General features: G+C 41.5%; 1 protein-coding gene across 3 annotated transcripts in view; it reads left to right on the top strand.

Moving 5' to 3' along the window:
- NIM1K (NIM1 serine/threonine protein kinase) overlaps positions 1-15,851 on the top strand; it is a 175,913-nt gene that overhangs the window by 155,340 nt on the left and 4,722 nt on the right. For all 3 annotated transcript variants that reach the window (XM_029577920.1, XM_029577939.1, XM_029577929.1), the window contains exon 6: positions 10,582-10,850. In XM_029577920.1, coding sequence (XP_029433780.1) covers positions 10,582-10,850 — 269 coding nt within the window. The remainder of the gene's footprint in view (positions 1-10,581; positions 10,851-15,851) is intronic.

Here is a 15,851-nt window from a genome sequence, read left to right as displayed (position 1 = left end):
TCGACACTGCACCAATCCGACGGAGGATGGGAAAAGGTCCAATAAATTGAGGGGTCAGTCGCGCTGATGGCAGCTTCAGGCGAATAAACTGGGTGCTCAACCATACCTTTTGACCATGTCTCAGAGGCGGGTACGGTCTCCGTCGCTGGTTGACATAATCTTTTTGCCACCTGACTGGCTTTAATCAGTGCGCGCCGTGTGGAGACCCAAATGCGATGCAATTCGTCTGCTGAGAGTTGGGCTATCTCTCCTCTGCGCGCGATTCAGGGGGGACAAACATGCAAATTAGGGCCCGCGGTAAAAAGAGGTGCTAAGGACAACAGCGCGTCCCTAGCACCTCTTTTTTGACGGAAGTGGAGGCTGTCAGCAAGTTTGACAGCCGATGCTCAATTTTGCCGGCTTCCGTTCTCAAACCCGCTGACAGCCACGGGTTCGGAAACCGGACGTGGCAAAATTGAGCATCCGGTTTTCAACGTGCAAGCTGCGAGCCAATTTAAAAAAAATTTTTTTTAATTATTTTAAACTTTTAGGACCTCCGACTTAATATCACCATGATATTAAGTCAGAGGGTGTACAGAAAAGCAGTTTTTACTGCGGCTTGGCTGCATATTTTACTTACTGAATCGTGCAGGAATAACTAATAGGGCCATCAACATGCATTTGCATGTTGCGGGCGCTATTAGTTTCGAGGGGGTTGGACGCGCGTTTTCGACGTGCTATTACCCCTTACTGAATAAGGAAACTCACCCAAAGATGAGATTTGTGCAATGTTCTCTCAACCTAGCTTGATGTTACCCAGGTAGAGAGTCCATCAAGCTAGGTTGAGAGAACACTGCACAAATCTCATCTTTGAGTGAGTTTCCTCACTCCGAAGGTATTCAAATCTTCACAAGAGAGCACTGTTCTGTTCGTACGTCTCACTTTGAATGTCAAAGTGGCCCCTAACCACTACAGTAATACCTAAACCTCACCTCGAGTTACTAGGTGGGGCTCCCATAGACATAAGAACATAAGAAAATGCCATATGGGTCAGACAAGGGTCCATCAAGCCCAGCATCCTGTTTCCAACAGTGGCCAATCCAGGCCGTAAGAACCTGGCAAGTACCCAAAAACTAAGTCTATTCCATGTTACCATTGCTAATGGCAGTGGCTATTCTCTAAGTGAACTTAATAGCAGGTAATGGACTTCTCCTCCAAGAACTTATCCAATCCTTTTTTAAACACAGCTATACTAACTGCACTAACCACATCCTCTGGCAACAAATTCCAGAGTTTAATTGTGCGTTGAGTAAAAAAGAACTTTCTCCGATTAGTTTTAAATGTGCCCCATGCTAACTTCATGGAATGCCCCCTAGTCTTTCTACTATCCGAAGGAGTAAATAACCGATTCACATCTACCCGTTCTAGACCTCTCATGATTTTAAACATCTCTATCATATCCCCCCTCAGTCGTCTCTTCTCCAAGCTGAAAAGTCCTAACCTCTCTTTAGTCATTTTGGTAGCCCTTCTCTGAACCTTCTCCATCGCAATTATATCTTTTTTGAGATGCGGCGACCAGAATTGTATACAGTATTCAAGGTGCAGTCTCACCATGGAGCGATACAGAGGCATTATGACATTTTCCGTTTTATTCACCATTCCCTTTCTAATAATTCCCAACATTCTGTTTGCTTTTTTGACTGCCGCAGCGTCAGTGTGTTATCCACTATGACACCTAGATCTCTTTCTTAGGTTGTAGCACCTAATATGGAACCCAACATTGTGTAATTATAGCATGGGTTATTTTTCCCTATATGCACCACCTTGCACTTATCCACATTAAATTTCATCTGCCATTTGGATGCCCAATTTTCCAGTCTCACAAGGTCTTCCTGCAATTTATCACAATCTGCTTGTGATTTAACTACTCTGAACAATTTTGTGTCATCTGCAAATTTGATTATCTCACTCGTCGTATTTCTTTCCAGATCATTTATAAATATATTGAAAAGTAAGGGTCCCAATACAGATCCTTGAGGCACTCCACTGCCCACTCCCTTCCACTGAGAAAATTGTCCATTTAATCCTACTCTCTGTTTCCTGTCTTTTAGCCAGTTTGCAATCCACGAAAGGACATCGCCACCTATCCCATGACTTTTTACTTTTCCTAGAAGCCTCCCTTCTAGTGTGAGGGCATTATGGCTAGGCTCTCTCTCTCTCTTTTTCTCTCTCTCTCTCTCTCCCCCCCTCCCCCCCCCGGGAGCCTCAAAACTACACAACATGCAATAAAGCCTTAACGCAACCTATCGCTCGGCTACTGAAAAAGGTATAGTTAAAGCCGTGCGATAGGGTTTCGCAAAACAGTAAACCCAGCCCACTCCTCCTCTTTTTCTGATTTGCATCACACCATAGTTATGGTGCTATCGCATGTGTTAAAGGCATTTTCGCATGCGTTAAGGGGTTTTCGCATGCATTAAAGGTGCTTAACGCATGCAAAAATGCCTTAACACATGCGAAAAAGCCATAACGTTATTTGAGAAATGACCCCGTATGTTAGGAACTAGTTTCTCATTGAAAATTAGCATAAAGAGCATGGCCTAAAAGTACCTGCATACTTTGCAACTATGTTGAAAATTGCTTTGATGAGGACCATTATGAAAGCCATTCACCCTTGTAAATAGCAGGCTTAAAGTGCCCGCTTACATTATAAACAAAGTAGACTGTTACAGAATTAGTGAGCTGCCTTGTTTTATAATTCCATAAACTGTACTGAATACAGTTTAAGAGAGAGAATAATGATATTGCCTCTGACATTCTTGTACATATTCTGTGCTTCCTGGCGAAAGATGCAGTTCTTCCAGGGTGAGTTGTTTATTTTATTTTAAATTATTTCTATACCCCCATACCCCCATAACCTAAAATCAGGATGGTTTACAGTTAAAACATACCTAATTAAAATATTTATCTCAAAAGAGAATATAGACAAATGCAATAAAATAAAATACAATGTATGTATACTGTCAATAAATAAAATGAAAACATATAATTTTCCAAATTTTTCATATTCCTTTCTTATTCTAATTTGACTCAGCTTGACTTGACAGATAATAAATCAAAGCCTTCAAATATCATGGACCTCCACTTGACAGATGATAGATTATAACAGACTGCTCATGCCCTATACTCATCAAAGGCTTGTTTAAAAAGTCAATTTTTTAACATTTTCTTGAATTCTTTCAGGTTATCATTGCTACGAAATTACTCAGGCATAGTATTCCACAACAATGCACCTGCCTCTGATATTGCCCTATTCCACACTTCTACCAAATGTGCCTGTTAGATGATTGGCACTGCCAATAGGCGCTGATTAGAAGAGCGCAAACAGAGTTGTGGTGTTTATAGATGCAAGCTTGCTCCAAGTTATTATATTGCAGATGATAATTCATAATTAGGGTTTCTAATTACAGGTGTTATGAATTGTAAAATCATGAAGCTGCCATCACTTAACCAGATAAGTCCTAACTGATCTGGTTTAGGGCCGGATTTTCTAAACTATCGCGGCTCTGTGAATTCGGCGGTACCGGGAAGTGGGGGGCGGGCCTATGAAAGCCGGCAGTGATCATACCTCCGCGGTGCTATCGCTGCCGGCTTTTGCACCCAATAGCACCACCCTGAAAGGTGGTGCTATTGGGCGCGCTACTGGCAGCGATAAGGTATCCTACCTTTTTGCCATCAGTGAAGTCATCGCGGAGTCCGCCCTGACGCCGCCCCAACTCCTCCCGGTGCGGACTCTGCCCCAATTCCGGCCCGATCTAGGTATCATGTGCGATCCCTTTAGAAAATGACCCCCTTAGTGGCGCTGAATATTCGGCCGCGCTGAGTAGTTCCCATTTAGCTGGCTGAGTTGTGCCGATGGGATGAAGGGAGGAACTACTTATCCAGCTAACTTACCCCTAGATTCATCAAAATGGTATAATTGTGCATGGATAACCCCCGTGATAAGAAAAAGAGGCATAACTATGGTAACTTTACAATCATCACACCATGCTGGCACAGAGAGAGAGAGAGAGAGAGAGAGAGACTCTATTTAAAAGGCCCACATAGTAGTCAACTATTTATATGACTATAGGAGGGCCAGCTAATAGCTCTAGGTGAGATGGTGGTTTTTTAGGGTTTAGGGGCCAGTTTAACATGCAGAGTGAGACGTACGAACAGCACAGTACACCTCGGTGAAGATTTGACATCATTTGGAGTGAGAAAAGTCTCACAAAGATGATATTTCTACAATGTTCTCTCGCCCTAGCTTGATGGACTCTATAACAGGGTAGCTAGCTGGATGAGTTTTAAATATGGAGCTCACGGTGTTTACCCAATAAAGACCTATTTTATTTTATTTATTGCATCAGAGATGTTTTTATTGGTGTTTATTTACAGTTTAGTAAGGTCTGCATTTGAAGGGCTACAGAAGGGCTTGTCAGGGAAATGTGCTACTAAGTTAAGCTCCCTGCTGCTTCTGTTATGGCACACTCATGAACACTGGCTTGGTGAGCAAGTATTGATGATTACTAGGCTTCCTCGTTTGTCAATCAGCTGTGTTTTCCTGACCCACAGATTTTAGACATGTCTTGTGACCCTTTGATTAGTTGGGCAAATAAAAACATTAGATGTGCTCAGACATCAGTTGCTATCTCTGGAATGCATGGGATCATAATCAAAACACAAGTCTCAGCACTGCAAAATTCTTGGATGGAATATCCGTAGCTATTCAGCCTATGGTATTTTCTTCACATGCCATAGAGGGTTGGTTTGTAGGATTTTCAGGGCAGTATCCTAGAGATTTATTCCTGTGCATAAATATTTTTTGAGCACTTCCACTCTGCATAAGGTGCGCTCACATTTTTATAATTGTGTTATCATTGTGAACCCTATAAAACAGTTGTAAAAATGGAGCTAGACTAATAGCTAAAGAAAATTGATTTAATACATCCTGGTACTGACTTATTTTGCAAATATTTGTTTTTGCTGTGTCTAGTACTTTTCTTTACACGATTGCATTTCTGAATAAGCAAGTTCCAGGTGGCGGAAATGCATGTAAATTCGAAAACTTTACATTTAATATAAATATCATGAAAACAGCTTTCTCATTAGAGCTTTAGAGAGCCATGAGGAAGGTTCCAACTCAGTCCAGACATGCCTGACATACTGCACGTCATCGTCTTCCCTCATCCCCTCAGGTACAGTTTCTTCTTGTAGGAGGATGTGCCGATCAGCATGCCAGTAGGCTGACAGCTCTGATTTGATTTTGTGGTACCCTGCAGTTGGCATGCCCTAGAGGTTTAAATAAGACATTATACTTCAGATTTCAAATTTCACAGGAACTGGGACTGGTTAGCAGGATGAATCACCCATAACGTGTGGGTGATGTCATCCCACAGCCTCAATGCACACCCAGCTCTCAGAGCTCAGTAAAAATTTTTCTGAGCATGCACTGGAATTCCTGCACACATATGCTGCCTTATGAGCCCCTCAGTCTCTTCCAGACATTATGTTTTAGCAAGGTAGTCAGCTCTTCAGGAAGGTGGGCAAGTATGACTAATTTATCCTGCTGTCTTCGGAGACCCCTGTTTGCAGGTAAACAAACTTGCTTTCTCCAACAAGCATGCATGAATCATCCATAAAGCATAGGGAGACTCAAGCTGAGGATTGCATTGCAGACACTGCAAGGTGTTCATGTTCACTTCTTCCCTTCCCCCTGGAAAGCAGAAAGCATAAGGGCAAATCCCAGTTTTTGAACACTTTAAGAATTTTGCGCACAGTGTTGCCTATGCCTAAATCTGGCCCTGAATGCGATATCTCGGAATCTGTCTTGCAGTGGTCCAGGTCATTTCTCTCACAATGGTTTCAACATGTGGAGTATGATAGCAATCACTCACAATGGTCAGAGATAGAGATAGGTGTTCCACAGGGCTCAGTCCTGTCGGCCATGCTTTTCAACCTCTATTTAGCCCCTTTGTGTAAGACCTTGGCTGGCCTATGTGATGGATACAAGCTTTATGCTGATGATATCCAGTTCTTCATACGTGTTCGGCCATCCTGGACAGACACTGTGGAGCTTGTGAACTTATGTCTCTCTACCATTCAGAAATGGCTATTCTTTAATAAATTGTCTTTAACTCTTGCCAAAACACAATCGGGCTGATTCAGTAAAGTCCGCGGGAGAGCGGGCAAATGCCCGCTCTCCCGGCGCGCGCACAGGCCACTCGCCTGTGCGCACGATTCAGTATTTAAATGAGGCCCGGCGGTAGAAACGGGCAAAAGGAGGTGCTAGGGACCTCCTTTTGGCCCGGAGCGGCGGCTGTCAGCGGGTTTGACAGCCGACGCTCAATTTTGCTGGTGTCAGTTCTCGAGCCCGCTGACAAACACGGGCTCGGAAACCAGACGCCGTCAAAATCGAGCGTCCGGTTTTCGACCCGACAGCCACCGGCCCATTTTAAATATTTTTTTTCTTTTTTTTAACTTTTTTTACTCTTCGGGACCTCCGACTTAATATCGCCATGATACTTACTGCTTTTCTGTGCACCCTCCGACTTAATATCGCCATGATATTAAGTCGGAGGGTGCACAGAAAAGCAGTTTTTACTGCTTTTCTGTGCACTTTCCCGGTGCCGGCAGAAATTAGCGCCTACCTTTGGGTAGGCGCTAATTTCTTAAAGTAAAATATGCGGCTTGGCTGCACATTTTACTTACTGAATCGTACCGGAATACCTAATAGGGCCATCAACATGCATTTGCATGTTGAGGGCGCTATTAGGTTCGGCGAGTTGGATGTGCGTTTCCCGCCCCTTTCTGAATAAGGGGTAAGGGAAAACACACGTCCAATGGCAGGTTAACAGTGCGCTCCGTCGGAGCACACTGTACTGTATCGGCCCGAATGTGTTTTGATCAAGCGACTACGCTCCAAGATTTAATATACAACAATTGTAATTGAGAATACCATTTTTCCACTGAATTCATGTATACGGAATCTTGGTGTTCTAATCGATCCTTTGCTCTCTTTCCATCCCCACATAAGAAGTGTGCTAAAGTCCGGCTTCTATAAGCTACAGGTCTTGTGTGGCCTTAAACATCTTTTCGTGGAGCCAGATTTTTGTACTGTCGTACATGCCTCATTCCTGCCATTAGTCGACTACTGTAATGCCATCTTTGTCGGCTTACCTGCTGTGACTTTAAAACTTCTCCAACTTTTGTTAAACACAGCTGCCCACTTTAAATCTCTATGCTCCATTCTGCAGGGCCCAGCACCTCTCTTTCTCCACCTCCTACCTGCCTAGAATCCTCTCTCTCTCCACCCCACCCTCATCTGCCCAGCATTCTCTCTTTCTCCACCTACCTAGCTGCCTCTTTCCACAACTCCCCACCCACCCAGCTTCCTCTCTATCTCCACCCTCTATGTCTACCCACATTCATTCCCTTATATCTTGTGGTGCCATGCTTTAAAAGTGGGTCGGTGGCACCAAGAGGTTTCAGGTGACTTTGCCACCTCCCATATTTTTGGCCCCCTAGGCAACCATCTAGTTTCCATAATGGAAGAACTGGCCAAGGGCAAAGCACATGTGTACTTTCACTTCTAAAATTAGGAACAAGGTCTAGTGATTTTAGATTTCATGAAGGATACTCATGGACTATGCGCCTATGCTGACATTTTGAAAATTGCACCCTACATTTTTAGTGCTATTATTGTGGTACCTTTCATGAAATTTAAAATCACCTCAAACTAGTAACAATGACAGAATTAAGCGGAGTTACTTTCAGCTGGAGCTTAAATGCCTGTAGTAGTAGAATTGGTTTAAAAAAAATCAAAAGATTAAAAATGTATATTATTTGGACCTGATAAGTTTTTTAAAAAGAAAACTGGGAAAGGAGTTTTTATATTAATTGTTAACAGACAAGAATACTATCAGGCAAGCAGGTAGCCGCTATCCAACACTTTTTGGAAGCTGTATCTTAAAAAGGATATAGACAGAGTAGAGTCAACCCAGAGGAGAGCACAGATTCTATACCTCAGTCCCTATAGTGAGAGTGGTGTATGATTAGAGCATTGGTTCTTAACCCAGTCCTTGTGATATGCCCATCCATGAGATAGATTTGCATATCCATTGTATGCAATATCATGCATATTCATTGTGGACATCCTAAAATCCTAACTGGCTGAGCGTGACTCGAGGACTGAGTTAAAAACCATTGTGATGGAGACATTCAGATTCCTCCAAGTTATAAATAATGCATTGGAAGTGAACATTTTTTAGTGGAAAGGAATTTCTGGCACAAGCATGGGCTTCAAAGGGAATAAACTCAGGAGTAATATTTTAGAAAAAGATTTTGTCACAGAAAAGGCAGTGGCTACATGGAACAGCCTTCCAGTGGAAGTGGGGGAGGCCAAAACAGCACTGTAAGAATATTTGATCAGATGGAAGCAAAAATAGGAGTGGCTGTTGCGTTCAGTGGTTTGTAGGCTCCTCCCTTGAGCCACCGTTCTTATCTCCACCCGTGAAGCTCATCGATGCCCCGGCACTCGCCTCCTTCCTCTGATGTGACAACCAGCCATGCCGCAGCCCAACAGCATTCCGTGCAGCATTCACTGCAGGATGCTGCTATTCCTGGTCCTGCTCCCCTTAGGGTGCGCGTGCAGAGACTGCTGGCAATTTAAAGGGTCAGTGGCGGGAATCCAGCAGAGGCACCTCTTGACCTCATAACCTCTTCTGTATTTAAGACCTTCTTGGATGTCCCATCAGTACCTTGGCAATAGGTCGACTCCTTTGGAGAAGTGCTTTGCCTCTGCATGTTTCTGATTCCTGCTTCCTGGTTCCTGATTCCCACTGTGTGTTATTCCTGAGTTCCTATCTTCTGTTCCTGGTTCCTTTGGCAGCCTGGTCTTTGTTTGAGTTCTTGTCTTCATGGTCATTCTTTCCCTCGTCTGTCTTCAGCATCTTGTCCTGCTCCTGTGGTCCCTCGTCCTTCATCCTTCTCTTCGTTCTTCGTCTCCTCAGATTGGACATCTGGCTTGACCTTGGATTGGACCTCGATGCTGTTTGACCTCTGCCTGTCACTAACCATTGCCTGCTTCCCGCCTCCGATTGAACTCTGCCTGAACTATGACACTGAGAGAACTTTGCCTACCTCTGACCACAGCCCGAACTAGATTCCATCTGTCTGCCATCTGCCCTGACTGTTGCTCAATTCTGACTCCACTATCATCTTGTGCTGGCCTGCAACATCCCCTACATAATGGATCTTCACCTCCACAGAGGCCCGCACCTAAGACCAGCTGGCCCCAGCACACAAGGGCTCAACCTAAGGGGAACATGGGCTGGTATTGATGAAGCTCCAGTTGGGCCTCTACCTCAGCCAGCTCCACCTACCGATGGTGGGGACCTGCAGGACTCCTCTCTGCAGGTTGTGCCAACTGCCCCTCAGCCTAAAGGTCTACGTCTGCAACAGTGGCAGCTGAGAATGTAAAACAAACACAACGGGAGCTAATTTTTGCTGAACCTCTGGTACTGAGTACGTAGAGTTTCTTCCAGTCATTAAGAAGAAAAATCTATGTGCATATAGTGGACACATTGTAATGGGCACAAATAAAGGTTAAATAAGCACAAGTTTGAAACTTGTGAACAATAGCATCCATCATCAAGGCTTCAACCCTGGCTGTGGTCCATTGGCGCATCGTTCATAAGTCACTCATCTTTAAAAAGCTAATATGGAAAGTATATCTCATATTTACTTACCTCTTGTATGATTCAGAAATGGCTGTGCAGCATTCAGGTTGCAAACTGAATTTCCTTGCGAAATTTAATTAACAGTGGGAAACGGGTTTGCAGCTAGATGAGGTTGTCATTCACAATCTCATGGAAGAAGTTCAACATGCATTTAAGAGAGGGACTATATTGTCCACGAAAGCATTTCTGTGTAGTATTGATACTTACCTAGTAAAAAGTATCTCAGTTGTCATCAAGTCTAATTTCCTTAGGACAAGCAAGCTGGAAGCATTCCTTTCCATAAACATATCAGGAAGCAAATGGAAGCAGTAATAAAATTCAAAGCATTTACATAGTGAGGTAATTTTTGGAACCCTGGCCAGTGCTTTACCTACAGAAAAGGGCTTTTTTTCAAAGTTGCTTCCCTATGTGCGGGTAAAATATATACATGCAGTGCTACTATACGCATAACTTTACCACCACTGAGGAAAGGAATTCCCATGGGCAGCCTTGGGAAGGGGTTTGTTCTTATACTCATACTTTTGAAAACTGAAAAGCTTGCGCATAATTTTTCTCAGAAAAACTGTCTGCACAAATTAGCATTTGTGAATGTGTGTGCATTTGTGTGTGTGTTTGTAGTTTTCCCAGGGTAATCTTCCAAGGAAAACTATACATGTACTTTCCCTTTGAAGATTTCTGCAAAGTCTGTGGGTAAAAAGTACCCACAGACTTTGCACCAATGCAGACAAATATAAAAATACCCCATAATGAATAAAGTAACTGATGTTTGTTTGTTTTTTTAGTGTTTGCTATAGAAGTAAACTTTCTTGTTATGTTCAATTTACAGAAAAAGTAGCCATTAAAATTTTGGACAAGACCAAGTTAGATCAGAAGACCCAGCGCCTGCTGTCTCGAGAAATTTCCAGCATGGAGAAACTGCACCATCCAAACATCATCAGATTATATGAAGTTGTCGAGACCCTTTCCAAAATGCACCTTGTCATGGAGTATGCAGGTGGAGGGGAACTCTTTGCTAAAGTCAGCACTGAGGGAAAGTTATCAGAATTGGAAGCTAAAGTCATCTTCTCCCAAATTGTGTCTGCTGTGAAACACATGGTAAATTGGTTTCTTTGTTTGTTTTTTTAAAGCCTCTCTCTGTAGGTGTGCAGATTTGTTTAAAATAGGATCATCAGACAATTTAACAAATCGAGAAGAAATTTTAAAGTTTCTTAAACTTGGCAAACATTTTTTTTTTTAATAAAATCTGAAGAAGATCCAAAAATCCTCTATAGATCTTTGAAAAATCCCAAGGCAATTTTGGCACATTCATTTTGAATATTTTAAAGATCTGCTTTGGACTTTATGGTTTGGTTTCAGTTTTTCCCCAGCGGATGAGTGATACCATATTTGTAATCACTTCATGTTCTTCATAGAAGTGATTAATAAATGTAAATAAATCAATAAATTAGAAATTTCCATCAAACCCGAACCAGGCTGAAATCCACCTGATTCACGTTCGATCTCTGAATTGTTCCCACATCTCTACATGCCCCCCCAAATTGTTTTAACATCTTTTATAGTTTAAAAATAGCGTACAAATTATATCATTAAGTTCATTTGAGAGAAGTGAGCCATTTTGGGGTGAGTTCCTTCTCCATGCCACTGCATTTCAGCATTTTCAGCTATTTAGCATTAATGGTTGTAAACATCCTGGAGCAGTGTACTAGATCAAATTACCCAAGGTAAAGAAGTCTTATGAAATCGCTGGGTGTCTATGTGTCGCTTGAATTACCTTTAAGACTATCAGGTTTTTCCCATAAGAGATATTTTTGGTATCCTTATTTTTATGGTTTTAGTTTGCTTATTGTACATTACTGTGCTTTGGTTATTTGTGTTTTTAGATTGTTTACTGTATGTGTTTGCCCTTTGGTTATTCATGTTTGCTGTGTACTTAGCTTGTTTTTGTTAAGGCTGTGATCTGCTGAGAAGATAAATTGGAATCAACAGAGAATAAGAGATTCAGTAAATAAATAAATAAATAAATAAATAACTTTTATGGTTGGTGCCCTATCTACATCACATTTTCAGGTTATATCAGAGGGGACATGAGGACTCTTGACAGGGTATGTGTTTTTGGATTAGCGTGTTTCCACGGCCTGCATACACACAAGTCCCAGAAAGTAGGCTCATCTAGTTCCGGGCGAAACTTCTTGTTAAGGCATTTCACCCATTTTCTTTTCACACTTCCCTCTGGTAATATAAGGCACTGTTCAGAAGATACAGGTTAGCATGTGTATCCTTTGAGCCCTGTTATGCTTCCCACCAATCAGAACCTGCAAGCTGGGGAGTAAGAATACCAATCTCCTCCTTTTATAAGGTGAGAAGTTGCCACTGGTTTTGTGAATCTGGGCCTCCCAGCTCTTTCCTTCTCTCTCTCCCCTCCCACTCCAGTGGTCCTTCCCTCTTGTTGTATGATGGTCTTCTGCTATAAGGTTCTGCCTGTAAAGGAGTACAGTACTATGTGAATTTTTCTTCTTGTTATTTCCTGTTCTATTAACTCCTAAGACATCCAGGACTATACTTCCTGCGACACACTTTAAAGCTGCTAGTATATACAGGGCCAGCTTGGCTGTGTAGTGTGATATTATTATTATCATTCATATCATGATTTATATAGCATATGCCAGATGTACGCAGCACTGTATAGCGACACAAAATAGACAGCCCCTATTCCTTGGAGCTTACAAGGTAGCCAAGATGCACAACAATAAATCAATAAGAGCCTTTGAACAAAAACGGCGAGGCCATGATTGAGAAGAATTACAATAGGTAGTACAAGATGGAAGGATATTAATCGAGTGTCATGAAATATAAATTTGGAGTCTGTAAATATTTAAAAAAGAACTCAGGTTATGAACTGTATATTGTTACTATTTATTTATTTATTTAAAGGCTTTTATATACCGGAGTTCATGCACTAGTGCATACCACTTCGGTTTACACGGAACAAGGAACAAGTCAGCTGTTGTTATTTAGTGTAAATAGGCCTAGAATAACTTCCGTACCCCAGTTCTATGTAAGAGCTGAGAAATGACTCCTGGTCTAGAGCCCAAACTGATGAATCTATTGTATGGGAAAGAAGAATTAAGATTCAGGTATAAATACAGAAGAGGCATTAAGTCATAACAATGAGGCCGTGATTGGCAGGAACTAAGCCAGGTTAGTTATGTGAATGTAATCTGCTTTGAAGTTCCTGAAAGGTGACATATAAATCACTTCAATAAATCAAATATATAAATATATAAAATTAAAAATGTGTAATTAGATTAGAGCAGTCTAATAACATATTGCTGTATTGAGAGTCGATTTCACAGTATCTTAGTGTTGGAAAAGTGTTGACAGCGGAATGGGAAGGACCATTGCTGAGTTGGAGGGAGGCAGAATGGAAGTTACAAGGTCCGTGACAAGTTCCATTAAAAACTGCTGATGGTCTAAGCATGCCTTGAGCCATAATAACTCACAGATCCTGACTGCTGTAAGAGTTAATAGCATAGGAATTAACAGTAAGGAAATGTTTCTATTCTTTTTCCATCATTAAAAAAGAACGTTCTACATTTTGGACCTAAATCTACCTTTCTATGATTTTCAGTTTATTGCTATAATGCAGAATCTTGAAGCTGGACTTATGGAGAAATGTATTTATTATCAGGATCACAACCTATTTTAGGTGTCATTGGAACTTAGATACCATAGGGAGGGTAATTTTGTAACATCACGGGTAACTTATGCACATGATTTTCAAAATGAACTTATGCAAAAGTACTTGCAGAAATTCACCTACACAAAGTTCCTCCTGCAGTTTGCAACATGAAACTTGTGCGTGTGAATTTATGTGCCTATTTTTTAAATCAAAATTATCCATGTAGATCCAAATTCCACCCCTACCCATGGAATTCCTCTTTCTTATGTGCACAAAAGTATATGCAGAATTGTGTTTTGCAGAAACTTTTACATGTACAAATCCCAGGCAATTGTATAACGAGCCATTTATGCATTTAAATCTGTTCTTTATGGAGTGAATTTTTAAAGGGATTTTGCATGTAAATATAGCATATAAATGCATAAGTAGCATTTTCACTCATATTTGCTATTTTATAAGCCTTGAGAACATGCATGTATTTCCAGTATGACCCAAACATTTTACCGGATGGAAAAAAAGGGGCATTCAGGCGTGGGGTTCAGAAGTACACACGCAAGTGGCTATTTTGTAAGAGGCATATGCACAGAATTACCGAACTTGTCTGAACATTTTTACACCAGCTAATGAACTCATGCAGTTAAAAATCGGGTTTGTCTTTTGTTTGCAGTTTTTGGGCGGGCATTCAGGGTGAAGTGCTAGAGAGTCTAGGTAAACTGGAGAAGGACTGAGTGAGCTGCTGGAAGTATCAGCAAACTGGTGAGTCCAAGTTTGCGCGCAAGTAATTTCATAATGGTATATGCATATACTTTGCAAAATACCTGCCTCTGTGTTTAAATTGGGGTTATGAGACAGACATGTTATATATTTCTATGCACCTAAAATGCACATTCTGTATGTACATTTATAAAATAGGTAGAGAAAGTAAGCATTTTCAGACATTGGAAACATAGATGTTTACTTTAACGAGCGTGTGTACTTTTGTGGCACAAATATGGAGTATTTTTAGAAACAGCGCGGCACCTGCCACACTGTTTATTAAACACGTGCATGAATCTCCACACGTCCAGTTGTACGTGCAAACTATACACCGTGAACAGTTTTGAAAGTTGAACTCTATGAGGATCATTTTCAAACAACGCCACACAACCCCATATATGTGCATACATGGCTGAGTGGAGATCTACTACAGTATTTTCTAACCTGCGCGAATCAGATATGAGTAGATTATAAAATACGCATATGTTTGGTTATGCACAAATACATGCAATGTGTTGAAAGCGCATGCCTTTCCTACCTATTTTATAAACATACGTGCATATATTTTCCGTATGTAAAAAATATAATTTGCTGACATAAAACCCTGATTTATACATGAAAGTTGGTATATTTTAAAACATGCGCACATAATTTAAATGATCAGTTTGCTGATACCTCCACCAGTTCATCCAGTCCATCTCCAGATCATCGAGACCCTCCTAGCTCTTCACCCTGAACTTCCTCCAGTTCATCCAGACCTCCCACCCAACCAATAATAGACAACCGAGGAGTCTGATCTCAGTTATGCTGGATAATTAGCAGGTGTAAAATTGCATGAATAATTTCCTAATGAATTCACGTAAATCTCTTATAAAATAGCAACTGATGTGCATTCTTCTTGGCCCCAACCCAGAATACCCTTAGATTGCCCCATTTTTGTGCAGGTAAATGTGTGCGAAACTGAAAATTCATGCACATTTTTATGTCTACAAAATAGCATGTACATGAGTACAAACTACTTATGCACGTATATGCTACTTTCAAACGTGCAACTGCTTTGAAAATTCAATCCTATGGTGGTATTTTAAAAGGAGTTGCATATGTAAATGTAGCATGCTATTCTGGCAATTTTAAAAAGCCATTTACATGTGTAAAGTGCACTTACATGTGTATAACCTATGGACATTTCAATGGCACATATTGTAGCAATCTTTAAAAGCCCACTTAACATGCATAAAACCCAGTTTTATGCATGTAAATCCTTTTTGAATTACCCCAAGAATGGTAACTTTCAAACGGACGCCTGGGCACACATATATACATTGTATATGGGATTGCGGCAGGTATGCGGCAATTTTATATCCTGCAGGTACATACGAGTGCATGTTATAAAATAGCCCTGGCGTGCATATGCGTGCTCCTAATTTTAAACTTGTGCACACACAGCTCCATAAGTCGGCATTGAGACGCGCAAGTGAGGGAATTTTATAACAGACCCACGTCCAGGCCATGACCAGTTTCACCGGTTCAACCACCAGTTTTCCCAGTCTAGAGGCAGGTCCTCCAAACTGGGGATGGGGGTGCCCATGCACCCAGGCACAGGGAAGTAGGGGGTTGCTGATGGCCGACATAGGGAGGCCTATGCGGTCGCCAGTGGACCC

The sequence above is a fragment of the Rhinatrema bivittatum genome, chromosome 1 (assembly GCF_901001135.1).
Source record: "Rhinatrema bivittatum chromosome 1, aRhiBiv1.1, whole genome shotgun sequence".
Classification (NCBI taxonomy): domain Eukaryota; kingdom Metazoa; phylum Chordata; class Amphibia; order Gymnophiona; family Rhinatrematidae; genus Rhinatrema; species Rhinatrema bivittatum.
The sequence above is the reverse complement of the archived record's forward strand: the minus strand, read 5'-3'. Positions and strand labels throughout refer to the sequence as shown.